Source organism: Ambystoma mexicanum, chromosome 6p, assembly GCF_040938575.1.
Source record: "Ambystoma mexicanum isolate Mex_15411 chromosome 6p, UKY_AmexF1_1, whole genome shotgun sequence".
NCBI classification, from domain to species: Eukaryota; Metazoa; Chordata; class Amphibia; order Caudata; family Ambystomatidae; genus Ambystoma; species Ambystoma mexicanum.
The window spans coordinates 1,438,554,653-1,438,575,928 of NC_090935.1; the positions used below are offsets into that span (position 1 = coordinate 1,438,554,653).

The 21,276-nt window shown below is 46.4% G+C and overlaps 1 protein-coding gene across 1 annotated transcript in view; it reads right to left on the reverse strand.

Moving 5' to 3' along the window:
• Nucleotides 1–21,276, reverse strand: part of SRP72 (signal recognition particle 72) — a 448,841-nt gene that overhangs the window by 356,657 nt on the left and 70,908 nt on the right. The window contains exon 4 of the mRNA XM_069626163.1: nucleotides 2,285–2,408. Coding sequence (XP_069482264.1) covers nucleotides 2,285–2,408 — 124 coding nt within the window. The remainder of the gene's footprint in view (nucleotides 1–2,284; nucleotides 2,409–21,276) is intronic.

Consider the following 21,276-nt stretch of genomic DNA (forward strand, 5'->3'; position numbering starts at 1 on the left):
GACGACGGGGAATATTCATAAGCATGTGAATCCATGCCAGACCCCATCCTGGAGAACCCATCTTACCTTATTTCTAAGAGCGGTTTCCCTGCCTGAACTAAATGTTCTACATAGTCTGTCCGGATGTCCAAAATAAAGAGTACATAGTCCTGTGTCAGAAACCCATTTCCCTCCCTTACATTAAATACTGAACTAAAGAAGCAGTGAATCTCCAAAAGTTCTACAGTGAGGCATAATCCTGAGGGAATGCCTCCCTTTCCCCTCCCCGGCTGCAATCTAATTTCCAGGAAAACAAAAGTTCTCAAAGCACAGTTCAATGAAATATCAGCATTCCTTATCGCCCACACTTGTCTTCACTGTTGGGTTCTTCATGATTAGCCTTCAGGTTAAGGACCTCCTTTCCCTGGTCCTTCGTGTACTTCTTTCCTTAATCTTCTTGACTAAGGGGATGTCCCCCCTTGTCCCCCTGGTCTTCCATTCACAATGTTAGGGGGATGTCTCCCTCTGCCTAACCTTTCCTCAGGTTTTGGTAGGTTAACTCTTGGTGGGGCAATGGCTCCCTTTCCTTGGTCTTTCTCAGGCCTCTCAAAGAGTTCAACAAGTGATGGGGGAAGGACTCTTATCCTGGCCTCTCTCAGGCATCTCAGACAGCTCCGATTCACTAACCAGATAGGGGCTGTATCTGCTTCATAGTTCACTTTTCTGTTGCGAGTCCCAGACCCTAATTTCTTTACTTCTTTGGCTCGTAGTATTTGGGATCCTTCTCTCCCAAATACTCCCACAAGGAAGGTGGCATAGGAGGCTACTCGCTGTGTTAGGGATCCTAGATCCTTATTTCTTTAGACTTGCACCCTTTGGAATCCCACCAACTGTTCCCAGTCACCAAGAGCACCACAGGGTGCTGCTTACAAGCGTTCTCCAGTTGTGGGTCGCTGCGACTACCTGCGCTTCATTTGGCTTCTCCAGAAGCAGCAGCGCCTCGCATGGGTTCCCCTGCTCTCGGGCTGCGCATCCCTTGATGACAGTGCGAACCAGCATCAATGATCGGCTGGTTGCCTGTGGCCTCCGTCTGCTGGTACGTCCACGGCCGACCTTCGCAGGACGCCTCTGCTTGTGGGTAAGCGTCAGGGTTTGTACTCCATAGCCCCTTGTCTCCACTCGCCTTGCAATGTCCCGGATCCTCCAGGGTGGGTTTCTCCATTTTGATTGTCACTTCTTTTTAAGATGTGACTTTCACAGGCTTTTTCTGAGCAACTAGACCGCACACCATAGTTGTTTCTCATAGTGATCTTAATAGTTCGGCATTTCTCCCTCGTCTCAGTACTTGGCAAGTAGGTTGTAGGACTTTCTACCTGGGCTACACATATTGACATTTGGGGTTGTGGGGGGGTGGGGTGGTTAGAGTATCCCTCTCCATGTAGTCCGCCCGTGGGTTTATTGGATAGCAGCATCACTTCCCTGGCCTCATTGGAAGGGGCTTCTCCCACTCACCCCCTAGGGAAGCAGGGATGAAATCCTGGGATTCTTCACACCGGTCACCCAGAATAATACATCATCGCCACAAAGAATCTTAGCAAAAGATTTAAAGAATCAAAATACATTTCAGTAACAGTCATATTACCAGTACATTTTATGGAAAAATACAGACATTTTTACTAGATGCAGTTAGTGTTTTTTAAGTAGCAGAAATGAAAAGGACGACTTTAAAAATGGTTATAAAATCACAGCCACGTGCACAAATGATGAAACGTGGTCCGGGATGCCAGAAAAATCTCCAGGGACAGGTCATAACTCCAGAGTCACTTTAAGGAGTGCTCCAGCGTCAGTTCACAGTTCCATAGGAATGAATGGGAAAAGTTAGAGGCCCCTCCACACTGCAGGAGAGAAGTCTGATCTACCCCACACGAGTGATGGGCTGCAATGATCAACCCCAGGAAAGGCCAGAGGACACCCTTAGGAAATGTTCCAGAGGTCAGAAGATGGACCCCCGCACCCATAAAGCAGAGGTCTCAGGACAGGAGTACCCCAATCGAAAGGCTGGAGAATTGTGGTTAGGAAACTCACCTCCCAGAAATCTCGACACGGACCAGGGTGACACCCATGGCTGATTATCTTGAATCATTACCCTTCAACTTGGTAAAAAATCCCAACAACTTCCAGAACCCCTTCATTAAAGCTCCCCTATTCGTAAATTTGGATTCCTAGCTCTTAACCCTTCCGATCCACCCTTTGGTGTGACTGTACCCACTTTCAATTATAAAAACATCGACAATGGCAAACTTACCACTTGGCCGTAGAGTTCTTTTAATTGGTCTGTCTGTTCACTGGTGCTTTCAATTGTTTTTAGTGCGTTTTCTATCCTGTTCAACCTGTACTCGCAGTACGCCTTTTCAAAGGCGATCACATCACTGCAGAAACAAACAAAATCAATGAGATTAACAGTGAGCAGTGGAAGTAAGGATCTAAGAGAAAATCAACTGAGTATCACCAAGAACAAATTCGTATTAACGTGGCTGTGCATTTTATGGGGTAGGGCAAAGGGGGGCCCTTGATGCTGCAACTTTGTGATTGAAGTCATTCCTTATAGGTCTTACATACATGGACATGGCGAGTCAGGGTGAAATAACAATGGGCAATACTTCTGTGTGTTGCTATGTCATGGTGCGTAAGATAACAGGTGGGGGGTGGGTGGGTCCGTTAGTCCTTCTTGCAAAAATGTAAACTTCATTGCAACCACTAGCAAGTGCTAAAATAAAACAATTTCTACTGGTATTGAAACTTACAGAATACTATAGAGAAAGGACACTCCCCCCCCCCCCCCCCACTCACTAGATTGGATAATGTGGGGGTGACTCTCGAGGTGGGGGGCATGAGATGGCTGAAGTACGACTGAGGTAGTGCTCAATGACTCATTGAAGATGTAAATAAGCCATGTATGAAGCCAACTACCACAAGGCACCATTTCAACATTGGGAAGACACAGAGTGGAGCCAGGAGCAAAGGAAACATGCTCTCCCATAAAACACCAGTTTCTAGGAAGGAAAACTCACACTGAGAAACCGGAAAGCATAAAAACAAAAAATCAGAACACAGGTCAGACAGGAGAAATATACAAGACACAGAAGGCCCCCTCAATATAGACTGACCCAGCGTTTGGGTACGGCTATTCCTTTTCCCAAATTACACCCCCAGGATTTTGCACAGCCCCACAAACAAACACAAGAGCACATACCAGAGGACAGGATGAGCTGGAAGGAGAATAGGCCAGGTAGGCCGAAGATGCAGCACTAGATCCACAAGATGGAGCAAAGCATAACTCCAGCACGTTTGCAGAGCCACCATTTGGGTTCAAAATGCATCCATGACGGCCGCCAGTCCTTTTAAGCCCACTAACCACCACCGACTATTTTGACATTAAAGAGCAAATTACTTACCTCCAAGTTATGTTCTTTCTGATGGATGTGTCTCCTACCGATTCCTCATCTATCATATCTATCTCCCAGCACAGCTGCTCTTCTGAAACGTTTGCCTCCACCAGGGGGCGCAGCGCAGCCAGGTGGCTCTATGCGCCCAGCACCAGACAGGCTGTCAGAGCATGTATATACTGAGGCACCACGCCCTGTGAGCTTAGTATCACCCTTTTTTTCTAGCACTCTTGACGCTTAGGGACTGTAGCAATAAATTGCATTAGGTACTTGCCAAATGGGGCAGTTTGGGAGGCTGATGAGTAATCCATTGCATTAGGTACTTGCCAAATGGGGCAGTTTGGGAGGCTGATGAGTAATCCATGAGGAATATACCTCTCTGCAATGTTCTTTTTGAGGGAAACAATGTGTTCTTCTAAAGGATTCCTTCCTCCCACGGATTCGTCATCAATGATAAACTCCCATCGCAGCACTTTGATCTTAAGAAGGGAGGAGACCAAGGACACCACCTAAACCAGACTCTGCTCTAAATCGAGCATCCTGTCCTAACTGAGAATCCAAGCAGTAATGTTTTGTAAACGTGTGCAGAAAAGCCCACGTAGCCACCTTGCAAATGTCCAAAACAGGGCGTTGTAAGAAAGGCATGGTATCAAAGCAAGACAAACAAATGATCACAGTTCAAGGGTTTTTATTAAATTGTAAAATGGGTGAGATAAACGCATAATCTAAACCTACATCTAAGATGGGAGCAAGCTACGACCATCAAATAATAATACTGTCCAAGTGGAGCCTAATCAAATAAAAAAGGACCTATACTAAGAAACCTATTGCCAATCCTTAGTGCTACGTTACAAAATAGTGTGGTATAGTATTCACAAGAAAAGAAAGAAGTGTTCACAAAAATGATAACTCAGGATGTTATAGCTGTTGTCTCCCTTACCCACGTTTTCTAGAAAGGGACAAGGCGGGACTCCCGAGCACAGCACACTCCTGGGCCTTTCCAGCACGATGTTACAGTTCCTTTTCCGCAATATCAGTACCTTCTGTTTCCAACTCTCTGTTAGGCAGAAACCTGTGCAGTTCCCTCTGGGACCACTGCAAAAGATTTAGGACTACAGGTGTTTGGCAGTAAACCCACTTGGTAGCAGTCTGTACCACACAGATTCACTTGGTAGCTGTGGCTGAGCAGTCAGACTTCCCTCAAGAAGAGTTAGGCAGTATACAGAGTATTCACAATAGGTCAAGAGAACACACTAAAACAAGTAAACACTGACCAGGGCTTGGTGTAAGAGATAATTATTTATTTAAAACCACATCTAGAAAAACACACAGGCACTAATAGTAAGCAATTAAGCAATTCAAAAACACGGTCACTAAAAGATATACACTCCCTTAAAAGAATTAGACAAGTCTTAAGTAAAGCCCCACTTATTTTCAGACAGTGGTGAGCGCTTAACGCAGATGGCACTCTAATAATTCGTTTTAAAAGGGAGAGAAAAACAGAATAAATTGAAACAGATCCCAACACTTTTTCACAAACACAACAAGGGAGGACGGCAAAGTAACACTAGGAATTCAGAGTCAGTAGGCCGGATCCGCTTAAGAGGATCCAAACGAAATGTGTCCAAGGTCACACGGTTGCAGTGCAGGAAAGTCTTGTAACGGTTCAAAAAGGAGTTGGACCAAAGAAAGGGACCAGTTAGAGGGTCAAGGCGGCCAGCCCAGTCCAGAAGGTTAAGGGGCTATTATTACCTTGTAGCAATCTTTAGAAAGGGAGGCCTGGCAGACACGGTACCTTAAAGTGGTGAGAACACTCCAGCGGGGGCAGTTGTTCCTGGCAGTGGATGCAAGTCGGTGCTTCGTCCGGGGGAAGAGAGGATCTCGTCGCGGAGGAGGACAGGAGTCCGTTGCACTGCCAGGGAAGAAACCAGCCGCAGAGTTTCTCGGGTACAAGGAGCGGTCCGTTGATTCGTGGTTCAGTGGCGAGTGGCTATCCGGGTGCCGGGGTGCCGGGGTGCTTGGCACGGGCAGTTCGACCACAGACCGGTCTGGGGTGCGAAGAAAGAAGGTAAACTGGTTGTGCCCACCAGTCAGGGGAAGAAGCCTCTCCAGCCGGGAGATCTTCTCGGTCGTCGGGAAGTGGTGAGTCGGTTCCGCAGGGCTCCACCGGTGGTGTCGTCGTGGTACGTCAGCTCAGCTTCTCCCTCGTCAGATTCTCAGGTCCTGTGGCGACTTCTGAAGTTCCAGTCCCCAAAGCCCTGCTTTTATGCAGCATACCCCCATTCACTCAGCCTAGCTGTCACTCAAACATGCTAAGTGGTTGGGCCAATCACACAAGAGTGCGACTTGAGTTACCAAGGTAACTCAGTCCAGGGTGCCTAAACCCCCTCCCTCACCCCATGTGGTACCCAGACAGAGTGGCACCACCTTTGAGGAGAAGCCCGCCAAAAAGTGGAACAAAGGGCTCGACTTGGGTTGGAGTCACAGAAGAGAACACAAACGCCATTTTAGAATCGAGTCATGGCAAAAAATACCAACCGGCGAATTAATATTAAATAAATAAACCGGCGGTATGTTCGAGGCTATGAGAATTAAATAATGAAAGTTGGTAGCCTCGAACAATGGGAAAATCCCATAGGGAAATATTCGCGGTCGAATATAAAAAGTAGTTTCCACTGCCACCAGCCAAAACTCGATCAGGGGGGACGGATACGTGCCCCCTCGACTAACAGACCCCGGGCCAATCGAATTGCCCCGACCAGTATGTCCACAATATGATGGTTTGTACTGGTTTCGGTTAATAATTTGGGACTAGTAAAGCCAATGGTGACTTTACATGCCCTGGGAGACAGTAGTCAGTCCCAGGGTATGGAGTCTATTGTGGGGTGTCACTATGACACCCCTGTGTTACTGCACGGAGGGTGCTGTGTAACACATCGTAAAAACACATGAGACCCTATGTAAAGGACCCCATAGCCCATAAAACACATTAACAGTCAAAGGAACACCATAAATCATGTCCAAGAGTGAGAGAAAAAGAGTCTCACTCTTGGCAGGAGAAAAAAACAAACTCCAGAAATCCAGCAAAGCTGCTGGGGGACTCACTAGGTTAGGAAATTCAGCCTAAAGAGAGAATTCTCCCTAACAGTCTCTTCATACAAAGTCTCTTGCTTTAGAGGGCCTGATATGCCATAACAACAAAACAAAGGTTCCTTCTACTTATCTTAACGTGGGGTCCCCCTTGGATCCCCCGTGGCCGGGTTCCGATCCTTCTCTCAGTTGTCAGCCTCCCTCAAATCGAGCTCAGACCAACCGCTCACTGTGGACATCCCTCAGTCAGGTTCACACTTCCCCCAGTATCACAGTTCGCTTTACTTAGCTTTTCTCTTCTTCTATAACATTCAGAATTCTTAATGTCTCTTTAAACAATAGCACAAGCTTCAGATTGGGTCCCCCTCGTCCGGGCTCAGACCAACCAGACCGCTTGCTGATTCAAACAGACTTCCGTAGGGCAATCTTGTCTTGCTGGGTCATTCTGTTAGACGACGGCAAGTGCCAGCTTTTTGCCATTACAGTTCGCACAGCGTTCCACTCAGCCGGGCGCAAACGCCAATTTGTAACAAAACCTTCTGCAATGTGTCAAGGACTTTCGATTGTACAAAGGATTTGACTTGACCTTTGTATGACCACCTTAACATCGTATAGCACAACCTTTCATATGGCCTCTACGTATTTGTAGTTTCTTTGTCCACAATGTTCAACACAGTGTCTTTGTTCAGGAGAAGGGTACTAGCCAGAGACCTTTCGTCTGAGCGCCCACGTGGCACTGGACCACTCTATCTCTGGTACCAAGTTTAGTCACAAAAGACCTTTTGTCTATTTATCTTGGTAATGTTGCCACTGCAACCTTGAACCTAACAGTCCACAGTCCGGTTGACTATCAGATTCTTCCGAGTTACCGGCTGTGCTGAACTCGGCAGTTCCTTTGCCGCTGGAGTCAAGGACGGTTCCACAATGGCAACCACTTCTCCCCGTCCTGGCTATCAGTGCGGGAGGGTGTCATGTACTGCTGACATCTGTTACATCATTTGCCAGCTGCGATTCCCGGTCTTATGTTTCTTTCATCGAAGGCTTTGCTGGTCTGGGTTGAAAAGGGCAACTCCTGAAGTCCCTTTCAGGTCTTACCGCCTTTCTCCTCAGTTTGAACTGCTGTCCTGGAATGGCTGCTTCCTCCTGCATTCGGGATTGCTCGGACTGTGCTCGGGTGCTCCGTCTTTTATCCCAATGGGGAAGGGAAAGGGTAGTCAGGTGTGTGTAGTTGTCGGTAATTGCCCGACTCTGCCTAACCCTTGGGTTGGGACATGTCAGGTAAACTGCGCCAGTATTGGTCCATTGTCGTTCAAGCTGTGAGAAAGTGTGTCTCGGAAAAGAGGGGGTGGGGGGGCAGAGTTCCAGTATCCTACCAGGCAGGATGGGGAAAAGGTGTCCTAAGGAAGCAGACACTGCGTCTCACCCTACGGTGTTCCACTTCCACTCCCCAAGGACCCCTCATCCCAGGTGATCTTCCCTCACTAGTCCACCCCCAGGAACTGGATCCAATAGCGATGGCTGTGTCCTGGCCACCTGAAAACAGATCCACGGGGACTAGTCAGTGAGATACCTTCAGGTTTCTCACAGCGTCCACGTTGAAGAGCCAAGGTGGAAGCCAGCCCTCTAGTGGAATGAGTCCCAAGACCTTCAGGCACAGCATTCTGAGATGCAGAGGATTATCCACCCTGACAGGATCTGTTTTGTCACAGCCCTGCCAGCACGGCACCAGCATAACCAACAAAAAGCTTATCATCCTTCCTGGTTTCCCTCATACAAGAGACTTAATCATGGAGGGCACACCGGGTCCAGCTGGTGGAATCGTTCCTCTGCCTTGCAAGGATGAAGAGGAGGAAACAATACAGGGGGGATCGATCTTTTGAGGGAGATGGAAATCATCTCTTTGGAGAAAACCCCATAGGTAGGTTTAATCAAAAACAATTGAAGCTCACTCACCAGTCTAGCGGAAGTGATGGCAACCACGAAAATCCCCTTAAAGGGGGGGTGAGGGGGAGTAATCTTGAAACAAGAATGAAAGGGCTCAGACGGGGCACCCATAAAAAAAACTAACACTAATATCAAATTCCAAGCCAAAACAAGGAACTGGAGTGGGGGAAACTACACAACCCCTGCATAAATTGCATAACTGTGGGAATCAAAGACAAGCCCTTCTACAGGGAGCTCTTGAAGACCGAAATAACTGCAAGAAACCCTTTTCACAGTGTCAATCTGCAGACCCAACTGGGCCAAAGAAAGCACAAAATCCAAAACAGAGGATGTGGAGTAAGTAAAAGGGTCCAGATGCCTTTCCTGCCACCAAGTCGAAAACCTATGCAACCTGTAGGCATAAATGGATTTGGTGGCAGGCCCCCAGCAAGAAAGGAGCATGTCCAAGATGTCCCATGAGGATAGCTCAGCAGCAACGCGATTGCCTTGGAAACAAAAAGCAACATAGGTTTGATCCCCGGGTCCGCGCTAAGAAACCTCTGGGTATTAAGCGTGTTATAAATACGTGACATATTCTGGTAACAGTGCCTCGATGCCTGTGTGAGCGCTTTAAAAATGCTAAATAAATAAATAAAGGTCTTCTGTCAAATCCCAATTACTAAACCTCAACCTGTCCGCAGTCAGGCATTAAGGTCCAGGCTGCTGAGGTTCGGGTGTAGAGATTGTCCTTTCAAATGGGAGGACATGTCTGCTATCTGCGGAAGATGCAAGGGAGGGCAGATGGGCATATGCAGCAACTCTGGGTACCATTCAACCCGGGCTGGGGGGTCCCTTAAGATGAGGTAGCAGTATCTGAGATGGATGGGGATGCAGATATTACTCATTCATCAATCAGACCGACTCAGAAAGTTGGCAAACAGTGTTATTAACTATTATCTAAAACAGGGAGTTACAACGATCATCAACGGACACTCGCTCGATTTCTCTCAAATCATTATACGAAATAACTTTTTTTTATACTACAAATGTGTCACTGCGGACGTCATTCTACACGGCAAAGTAAGAAAACCTATGGGGGAATCTAATTGGCTAAAAGGAAACATCCAAGTATATCTTCTATATAGGCAGCGGTTGTGATTGGATCTCTAATGTCAGGTGGACAACTAAGCCCATCCCAAGTGCAAGTCATCTTCTGTGTCATGAAACTATACAACATCCTATTGTCTTCTCAAACTATAGGGCTCTGTACTACATGGCCCTCTACAATTGGTTTGCACGTTTGTACCCTTCTGGAATATTACACTCGCTAGCAGCACGCAAGCTGATATCCCAGGTGCTGGGAGGGTTGGCCTGGTCATGCCTCCCCACCCAATTAGCCAACATCCATCATTACTCCCGCGGTGTGTCATTCAATTAATCCGTTTGAACTCGGCCTTGTAGAGGCTCACTGTGCCTGATAATAAAAAGGCAGTGAAGGCATGGCCTTATCTTCTGGTCTCGGTGTAGCTCGACCCAAAGTTTTTCTTCATTGTGCCATGTGACTGTAGACCACGTTTTGAGCTCCTTCGTTGTATTTAATACTATTAAATGAAGAAAACCTGGCATGTTTAGTGTTTTTCCGTTACACCTCAAACCTCTGTCAAAGTCCCATTCTCATCATCATCATCCTGCTTCTTTTCCATGTACTTGCGCATTCTCAATGTCACTGGGCCTAGTAAGATCATTGCTTTTGTTTCTGCCTTGTTCCCCTCCCTTTGCCTCCCTTTGCCTGGTCGCGCTCCGAAACACTTGTGTACGAGCGTGACACAAATAAAATACATCAAGGTGTGAATGTGCAACACGATTCTCCAATTTTGGCACAAACACCTCCATCCACAGCTGTGATCATGACCAGGACATATCTGTTCTGAGGAGTCATCAATCGTATTGGCTCTCAGCTCTTCCATAATAGCATTGAATCCCTTTATGGTAGCGTTGATCATGTGTAGGTGCTCCCATCTGGTTATTTGTAACCATTTCGCATTTGCCATTGTCTGGATCCCCGGCATAAAAATTGTTGTGAACACTGCTGAAGTCTGACTGAACAACCTGTGCTCATAAGGAATAGAGTTGAAGGCTTCTATCGACTTGACTGAGAAGCAATTATCCCTCTTTGGTCGATGGAGGAATCCACTTGATCTCCTTTTACTCAGGTGACCATCTGGTTTTGGAAACTCACCAATGCTCAGTTCGCTTTTTGGAATTACTAATGCTGCAACATGATCAAGTACTATAGAACACAGTCTTCCTCAGTCTCTGGGCAGCTTCATATATGCTCTAGATCCACAGGCCGAGTAGCGATCCATTATCGCATCTGTCCAATTCTTCATTCCTGGTACATCGAAGATTCAACCGCACTGCTGATTCTCTCCAACTTTTCGCATGCCCTTATTTCTGAAGCATAGCTCTGCACTAGCCAGGGGCACCATCTGCAACGGGCCTCCTTTGTCTTCGACCCATGTCAGCAACTTCTAGACCAGAGGTTCGCATCATTTTTCCACACAATCTATAACTGGTTTGTGATGACCAGTTACTGCCACGGCTCGGCATACAACTATGCCTTCTTCCCAGCCATTTGGAGAAAGTACTGTTCACCAGATCTGCATCTGGTCTCTTTCGTTGCATCTTTGTATTTCTTCATTAGCCTTTCCTTGACAATTGAGCTTCTTATTTATCTCCCATCTGATTCCTGCTCCCTTCATGCCAGGCTGTTCGTATCTTATCACATGATCTCTGGTGTGTGCTCTTGATCTGGTCTTCAAATCTTGAACATAATCATCTTCTGAAGCTGACCATTCCGTAACCCATACCAAGGATGCTGTTCGACCCTGTAATTGACCTCTTGTATGACAGAGTGCAAGGTGAGTCAGGCAATGAGCTGTCTGAACATCTATTTCTACAACTATGAATATCTTGGACCTCCCCCATAGCATAAGGTAGGAGAGCACATACATAGCAATCCTCCTCAGAGGTTCTCTTTCCTATCGCTCTCGTGTTGATACCACATGTTGTTCCCCAAATGTGCTGTACTGTCTAGATAATCATTTAACTCAATCATCCTCCCTTGCACTTCTCTTGTGTCTCCCCTTTGCCAATTGAGCTCGTACATGATGATCATGAAGTATATAAAAAACGGACCATCTTACAGGGGGAATCATATGGACATTTGTCCGAGAAATTGGTGTTTTTACATGTGTCACTGATGTTGGGATAATCACATATGGCCTTCGTCTTCTTGCGACATCTAACTCTGCATAAGTCAGTGGAGTGGGAAGGATCAAAGGGACGCCTTCCTTTCAGGGACCAACAAAGTACACAGTATGGATCAACAAGAGGAGAAAAATAATAATAAATGCTAAGCACGCATATATTATACACCAATACATCAGACCCCACCATCGGTGTCTCTCCACACAGCGTTGAGTTTGCTCACTTTCTAGAACTGCATTGTTCTCAATAGACCACATTATTCCCATATATTGATTTTTAAGGAAGGAAAAAACCTTTTTAATCAGGCAGCCTCGTTAGATTCTCAGGAAGCTGCCGAATTCGCCCAATTATTTCCATAAGTAACCTCCTAATTGCAGAGACATTTATAGGATCTCATAGAACACTTAAGTGTTATTTACGCGCCAAACAAGATAAGGATGAACTCGAATTATATACATAAAAATAGCAATACGTAGACTAGGAGTATTGACATCAGACAGGACCATGGCCATGACCAATGTGAAACTCAGTAATAAACTAATCCGGGAACTGCTCCCTTTTCCAATCGTCAAATATGAAATCAAGATCTGGCATTGTTAGCACATCAACACCTTTCCAAAGTCTGATTTAAAGATTCCTGTGGCTCAAGAACAATAACTTTCACACTGCTGCTAAAATACAAAGAGTGTTGGGATAAACCACAGTCCAAATGCACACTTGCATTTATTTAATCAGCAACCTTAGCGTCCTTCTTCCTCATCATCGATTGAGTCTGCACGTGCTGAACAACTACTTGTTGTCTTGCTTCCGAATCAGGTGGCGGTGTGATGTCTCATCAGCATACGGCTTCACGTCTCCTAAATTGATCCAGGCACGCCTTTCTTGAACTTTCACTGCTGAAGGAATTATATTTTCCACAATACAAGGACCACTGAAGCGGGGCTCATGCCACTTCCTAGTGAAGTTGCGGATTAGAACGGAATCTCCAACAAAACGTTTAGGTATAGTTAGTTCTTTAAATCCGGTTGCTGAATGGTCTTCATCTGTGTCCTGAGACTGACACACCTTCTGCTTGAGTTGATCTGAAATGACAGATACTGGCGGTCATACATGTCAAATACGCACGTAGCTCATTTCCTCACATGAGGTGTCAAAGGCTTTCTCATTCTCCTTCCTGTAACTAGCTCATAGGGTGTGAGGTGGTGGTTTGACCCAGGCAGATTCCTTAATGCTATAATGCAAGGGGTAAGCAATACAGCCATCCCTTCTTCAGTGTCAATTTGAGTTGAGCTACTCTTTCCTTGAGAAGACCATTGAGTCTCTCGTATCTCGTTTCATTGCAGGTTATGAGCAGAATAAAACCTGTGTTTAATGCTGAGCAATATGCTAACCTGCTTGAATACCTTATTTACAAAATGGGGCCCATTGTCGGATCTTAGCACCTCACATACTGCCCATCTAGGAAAGACTTCTCAGACTAAACTTCACAGAGCAAGTGGCATCAGGGTGTGTACATGGACCAGCTTCAATCCATCTCAAAAAGGGCACACCACCACTATCATATACCTATATCCACTACATACTTGCAGCATATCAACATAGTCAATATGTAAATGCTGAAAAGGACCATTCGGTCGAGGAATCACGCCGCCTATAGTTCGAAATGTGTGTGCCCAGCAGTAAACCTTTGACATACGATGCAATTCACTGCATAAAAAGCAACGTGTTCTAACAGGTTCGGTTTGAACCAGTTCTCCACAATAGATGCTACAAGGTTCTCCCTAGTTACATGCACAGGGTAGTGTAGCTATTCAAACAATACCATTAATAAGGCTATAGGCATCACCGGCTTTCCAATGCTGTCCTGTCGCCACAATGCTTACGAGGGGGATAAAGAACACCCCCTCTGTGTCTGTTCACAGCTCCTTCTCTTCCTGTGGAGCACTGCCTTGAACTTCCATTAGCTGCATTGTGGACAAATGATGAAACCCTTCGTTTACAATCATAATCGTGACTATTTTTCCTTTCACATCTGGAGTATCGAAACTTTAAATATCAGGTGAATATGTAACCCTTTTGGCCTCTTCATCTGCGGCTTGGTGCCCATGTGAGATAAAATCAGTTCTCTTAGTATGTGCTTTGCATTTTATTGCAATGGCTACTAGGAGTCATAGTGCCTGAATAAGCCTGTCCAATAATGCAGTGTGTTGCACTGTAGTGTCGTCCGCTCATAGGTAGCCCCTCCTTTTACATCGTGCTAGCCCTGCGTGCATGGTCTATGTCACATAGGCGGAGTCACTGTAGACAGCCACTTCCTATTCTGCATGATTTTCAAGCGAGACTATAAGCGCCATCAATTCTGCAGCCTGCGCTGAAAAGTGAGACGGTAGTCTTGCACTTGCTACTACTTCGAATTCCCCATTAGCTCTGTGCCTCACCACAGCTGAACCGGAATGCCTTCCTCCATCCGTTTGACCAATTTTCAAAGACACATCAATAAAGAGAACCTCCCCCTGCTAGAGTTCTCCTTTACCATCGGAATCCCGTCCTAAAATTCTTCGTAATTTGAGCAATCATGCCTTTGCTCATCTGCCGCCAAAGGTTTGGCTACAAACGTAGTAGGGTTCACTATTTTACACCTGGCTGTTTTGATTGCAGTATTCGATATAACTACCTCATAAGCAGAAGCCCTCTGAGATAGCTGTCAGTGTACCCTTAGGTTTCTCCAAAACGGCGAACAAAGCATGCTCAACAAATAAAGTCATGGAACACCCCATTACAATGCTTGTAGACTTCTCAATAGCGAATGTGGCTGCTGCCAGCGATTGTGCGCAAGGAAAGTGTCCCCTCATAACTGGATCTAAAATTCCACTATAATATGCCAGAGGATTGTACCCAAGTGTGGTCGTCTGTGCAAGCACCGGTTTCATAACTGTTTCCATTTGTGAAGAACAAAGTTATGGCAGAAAATGTCACGAGTCCACAGCGCTTCTACAGTGATTAAGAAAATAAACATCAAGGCTGCGGGTATCTGGGCGGTGTGGGTGTACTGCCAATACACATCCACAGGAATAGTTGAAGAAAAACAAAGATGTTCCCAGTCACACTGCGCCAAGAAATTATAATTAGTTGTTTGTGCAAAGAAAAGCCTTTATTGTTTGTGCAAAGAGAAGTCTGACACGTGTTTCAAGCTGTGTACAGCTTTTCATCAGAGGCTTAAATTGCATAGTAAATCATTTCCATACAAATTGGGTAAAGTTAAAAATAAAAACATACACATGATTGTTTTGTGCAAAGAATTGTTACATAAAGAACATAGGCACAAGTTGCGAGCAAGCAGTCCAGGGCGCGATGCAACCACAAAAAATATAACACATGTACATCACATGTAGGAAGAGTAAAAAAGTAGAAATTAAGTTACCACAAATTAACCAATTTCATTTGTAGCAGTCCGTTGACAGACAAAAAAAAAGAAGAAAAAGAAACATGATTTTAGAAACAAAAGTTGGCCATAGCAGCGCAATGGGTACCTGTGGCGTGAACAGAAATTCATCAGGTATCCTCATAATCTTGCCCACTAAAACGGGTAGCATTTCAACAAAATGCATACCCCATAGTGAAAAACCTCTGGCTCTAATGGCATTCCTCGCAGCGCCATTTTCCCTGTAAACGCCAGGATAAATTCGCCCATGTTTAAATAATGTATTCCTGGCGTGGAACACTATGCCTTCATCAGTGAAGGAAATCGTCATTCAATTTCGTCATTAAAACTCTGCCAGAACGGCCTCCAGGGGGAGCAGAGATCAGCATGCTCTGTCTGTGAGCACCGTAACCAGCACCCCGGAAGATGGAATGAGCCCCTGTCTTTTGGTACCCCCCCCCCGCTGAACAGATACAGGATCTCGACGTGTGAACGTCCCCCCCACCCCAAGGAAAAATCCCGATGAAAATCGGCCTTACACGGCCTCAGAAAGCGCAAGAGAAAATCGGGGCCACTGAGGCACGTGGAAATCGAAACCAACTGCGTGTCTCACCGCTGGAAAGCCCGGAAGGCGTGTGTTCGGCTCCCGCAGTACAACACCCTCACACGAGGACATGAGATCAGCCGACCGACCCGGTGAGCGCGAATAAGTGCACTGCGGATCGCGAACATACCAATTTGCGACGGAGTGACATTGGGCAAGACCGCCGAGTGGTGCCATCACAGATCTGCAACTTCCCGGGTGAACCCAACGGCAGAGTTTTCCAGGCCCCAAATAAAAAGGCACACAAACTCCACCAGAGACGGAATTCATAATCGGAACAGACAGGGGACAATGCCTACCACCCCTCGGAGCCGACTACCCAGCACAACTCCCCGCCTGCCAACGACACCACCCCAGGCCAGCACAAGATCCTACGCCGCCCCATCCGCAAACTATTCGCAACACAACTCGAGGGAGTAGGTAGTCATCATCCACCTAGATCGAGTGAGGCGTGGATTATTACAGCGCACGCAGCTTCTACCCAGGCCGACCATCGGTGATCTGTATGAGTACTAAGCATAAACTAGCTCACTTTGCCTACATTCCCACCTTGCCTACAACCGCTGGCGCCAAGATGGCGAACTGCGCCACTATAGGAGACGACCTGGCTGCAGCCACGAAAGGAGACATAGCCGCCCTACTGGGGGAGATTAAGAACCTGGGAACAAATATAGGTGGCAAAATAGATAGGATCACTCAACGGCTTGATAGCATGGAGGACAGACTCGAGGGAGTTGAAAACAATCAGGCCTCCATTGACACGCTGGAAGGGCAACTCAACCAAAGAATGACGGAACTGGAACGACGCGAATACGAGTTTAACTTAAGCTCGATGATTTGGAGAACAGAGAAAGGAGGAATAATATACACATTTTTGGTGTTCCAGAGAGAGAGGGGGAAACTGAAGCGGATCTTAAGGAGACGCTTCACAACATCATCAAACTTCTGACAACGGATGATGAGGTGGATGAACCGGTAACCGAACGAACTCATAGGGCAGGAGGCCCAGCGAGTGGACCGCGCTCAGTCCTCGCCCGATTTCACCGATTCAGGGACAAAGCTAGAATTCTTGAGAAAGCCAGAATGAGCGAGAAGATTACGCTATGCGGAGCACACATCTCCATTTACCAAGATCTCTCTTCCTTGACCCTAGCCCTCAGGAAAATGTGCGGACCTCTAACGAAGATGCTCAAGGAAAAGAACGTTCGATATAGATGGGGTTACCCCTTCTCCTTCACATTCCAATACGAGGGGACCAGATTCAGACTGCGATCGGAGAATGAGATAAAATCGTGCATATCTGACCTCTTAGGGTCACAAGGAGAAGAGGCGAGTCAAGAAGCGACAAATAAGGAAGGAAGAGAATGGCGACTCCAAGGCCCCCAGAGAAAGAGTAAAGGGGTCGTGGAAATTCAGGAGGGGCAATCTCTCCCCAGAAATGGACAACTGACACCAGATGATACCGGTAAAACAATTTCAAAGTATGTCAATGGTGTGATATGGATGCACAAGCGCACACACATTCCCTGAACTCTAATGAAGATCATTAGGGGGGAAACCAACAGGGGGCTCACTCTGGACTACGATGACTTATTCTGGTCAAGGGGCGTGAAGCAACGACCCCCGGAAGTGGTCTGATATCAACCTGGGAAAACCGACTGGCCTCGACCGGACGCCATCAATTAGGAAGGAGGGGGCAAAGGGGGAGGGAAAAGTGAAGGAAACAAAGAAGGTCAGAGCAGCAAACATAATGAACCACAACAGCCAAACCAGCGTGCGGCTCGTGAGCATAGTGCATTGCCGAGTGTATACAAAGACAACTCCCAGCAAGAAAGAACTATGGCTATGAACGTTAACATAAGGGAACCGGTCTCATTAAGAGTTGGAACACTCAATGTTAAAGTGCTCAACTCACCGATGAAACGGTCCCTTGTAGCCAGAGAATTTCGTAGACGCGGACTAGATATTCTTCTACTCCAGGAAACAAAATACACAAAAGGAGATGGACGGATTCTTGGGAAACGAGTGGGAACTGAAGGGGCTCGGGCCCACTCAGAAAGGAAAGGGTGGGAATCCTCATTAGAAAAGGCATAGATTTTGCGATGACCAAGGCATGGTCAGACGTTGAAGGACGAGCAATGCTAGTAAATGAGCAACTAGGTAATCTGAACCTCACAATTGCCACCTTGTACGCTCCGAACACAGGCCAGTCTAGATTTCTCTCCAGAACAATCCCTAAGATACTACTCGAAGCCACCGGGCACATCATCTTGGGGGGGGGGATTTTAACCAATGGGCGAACCCGGCCACAGACCGGAATCCTGGGAACCCTACCACGACTCATCAGAATAGACCTGAACCGACAGCTAGCTAATATGATGGAACTGTATAACATGGTAGACACATGGAGAGCTCTTCATCCGGAAGAACAAGGCTACACTTTATATTCCGCTCCCCATAATACCTACACCCATATAGACTACATGCATCTCTCCAGAGAGCTCTCTGAAGTAACGTCACAGGCAAAGATAACCCTGATTACTTGGTCCGACCACAACATGGTCCTCACAGACATCCAGTGGGCCGACCTACCTAAAAATAGTGGGAAATGGCGCTGCAACGAGAGCCTCTGGAGGGATGTCGTTTTCAGAACTGAAATGGAGACAGAAATCTCTGAATTCTTTAAAACAAACGACAATGGAGAGGTACCCAAACAAACAGTGTGGGAGCCCGGGAAGGCCACCTGGAGAGGGATCTTGATAAGGGAAGGCTCATCAAAGAGAGAACGTAATCTTATTGAACAAAGGCTCCGAACTGAAATCTCCCTATTAGAACGCACACCCAAAATAGGCGAAGAAGTGGATCCTCAGAAGATGAACGAAGCCAGAGCAAAAAGAAACAAACTGAAACTATTGGAGCATGAACAGGTCATGCGTAAACTAAGATTTTTAAAACAAAAATTCTACTAGAAGGGCGATAAGGCCGACGCACTTCTCGCTGCCAGGCTGCGAGAACAAAGAGCGGAGCGAAGAGTATAAGAAATTAAAGGCGATACCTTCCCCACATCACAAGCCCGCACCACCATCCCAGAACATTTTGCTGACTTTCATAAAACTCTATATTCTTCTGAGGTAGACCCTGAACGATCACAGAGTCCTATCTGTCCTCAATAGATGTACCCCGTATTCCTGATTTAGAGGTCGAATCATTAGAATCCCCTATTACGGAACTAGAGGTCCAAGCTGCCATAAAAAGATTAACATTGGGCAAGTCCCCGGGCGAATACGGCTACACCGCCGGATTTTGTAAAACTTTCATCACCGCACTGGCCCCCTTCCTAACACTCCTCTTTAATGAAATAATGGACACAGGGAAACCACCAGACTCTTTTACCAAGGCATTGATCACTGTTATCCCCAAGGCTGGGAGGGATCCTACGAAATGTTCCTCGTACCGCCCCATCTCTCTACTCAACCTTGACGCAAAGATATACACCAGAATCTTGGCAGCGAGACTCGAAACCCTCATCCCTCAACTTATACACTCCGATCAGGTTGGGTTCATACTGGGCAGACAAGGTGCAGACACAATCCGCAAAACCTTACACCTGATCCACGCATCCCAGACCATGGAGAATGACCCGGCCCTGCTTTCCATCGACGCGGAAAATGCCTTGGATAGGGTGGAATGGGGGTTCCTTGAGGCAGTACTACGAAAGGTGGGAATGGGCACTAGATTTAGGAGAGCGATACACGCAGTTTATACAGACCCCAAGGCATCTATATTTGTGAACGGGGAATACTCACGATGGTTCAACCTGCAGCGGGGGACACAAGGATGCCCCCTATCAGCGATTCTCTTTGCCCTCTTCTTAGAACCCCTGGCAATCGCAATAAGGGCAGACCCTACACTAAAAAGCTTTTCGACTGGGGACAACAGAATACAAAATTGCCCTCTACGCCGATGACATCCTCCTCCACATCACAAACTCTTCCGTCTCCATCATATGGTAAACTCTCTGGGTTCAAAATAAATAAAACAAAGTCCACACTTTTTCCCCTCCAAGGTCAAAAAGATGAGAATACCATCAAATTCTCCCCATTCGGTCTCAATATCGAACATTCACAACTACAATACCTGGGGATACAACTAACGAAGAATCTAAGTGACCTATTTGAAGCAAACTTCCCTCCCCTATTGAAACAATTTAGGTTAGACTTGACAAGATGGGATAAGCTCACAATATCCTGGCTAGGCCGGCTCAATGCAATTAAGATGATATCCCTGCCCCGGTTCCTATATCCTTTTCAAGCGATACCCATTAGGATTCCAAAAAACTGTTTTACTGAGATCAAAAGGGCCATGCTCCAATTCCTATGGCAAGGGAAAAAAAACAGAATTCCATATAAGACTAATGCTCCCAAAAGATAAAGGTGGGGTTGAGCTTCCCAATTTTCAACAATATTACGAGGCCGTCCAACTTAGGGTATTGATTCCACACCTCCGTAACCAAACAGACACCCAGTGGGTCAATATGGACAACCATTACTTTACACCAGCCACAGTATCTGAATGGTTATGGGCACCTAAAAAAAGAATCTGTAGAAAACTCAAAGACCACCCGATACTAATGACCATCTGGGACATCTGGGCACATGGCAAAAACATGCAAAACATTGCTACTTGGCCGGCTCCCCTCAGCCACTTATGGTCCCCAGGAATCAACGACCACATTCCAGGAGTCGAAAGGTTCCAATCATGGTATGAGGCTGGATTAGAGAGAGTAGGGCAATCAGCGGAAAGACTCCTTCTCCCTGAACTAACCGAAGCTCTCGGAATAGGCTCATTATCTACCTTTCAATACTTGCACATAAAAGGGGTTTTGACAAGAGCCATGTGGAAACCCAAATTAATGAGAGAACTCACCCCTTTTGAGAAAATACTGAACTCAAGAACTGTAATAAAGGCCTCATCTCCGATATGTACAAAACATTGATATAAGGGGAGGGGGCGAACACGGACCCATTGAAAAGCAGATGGGAGACAGATTTCTCCGAACAGTTCACTCCAGACCTATGGGATACCATATGCCAGGCTGCCACACGAATATCCATTTCGAATCAATACAAACTCCATGCAATCAAATTATTACATAGATGGCAATATGATCCAGTCAGATTATCTAAAATGTTTCAGACTACGAGCCCGGATTGCTGGCGTGGATGCGAAAACAGAGCAGACTACTGGCACATGTGGTGGGGATGTCCTAAAATACAAGTGTTCTGGTCGGAGGTCCTGGGCTGGATCAAAGAAGTCGATGGTATCGACAGAACACCTACACCCTATCTCATATTGTTTGGCCTTGAGAAAGATGAGGATGACTGGGTCAAGATCAAGGATCTAGCACCACAATTGCTATTAGCCGTTAGCGCAACACTAGTAATGAGGTGGAAATCGCCCGCAACTCCCACGAAAAATGAATGGATCCATGTTTCCAATAATATATGCATAATGTAACATCTAACAGCGTTGTTACATGGAAA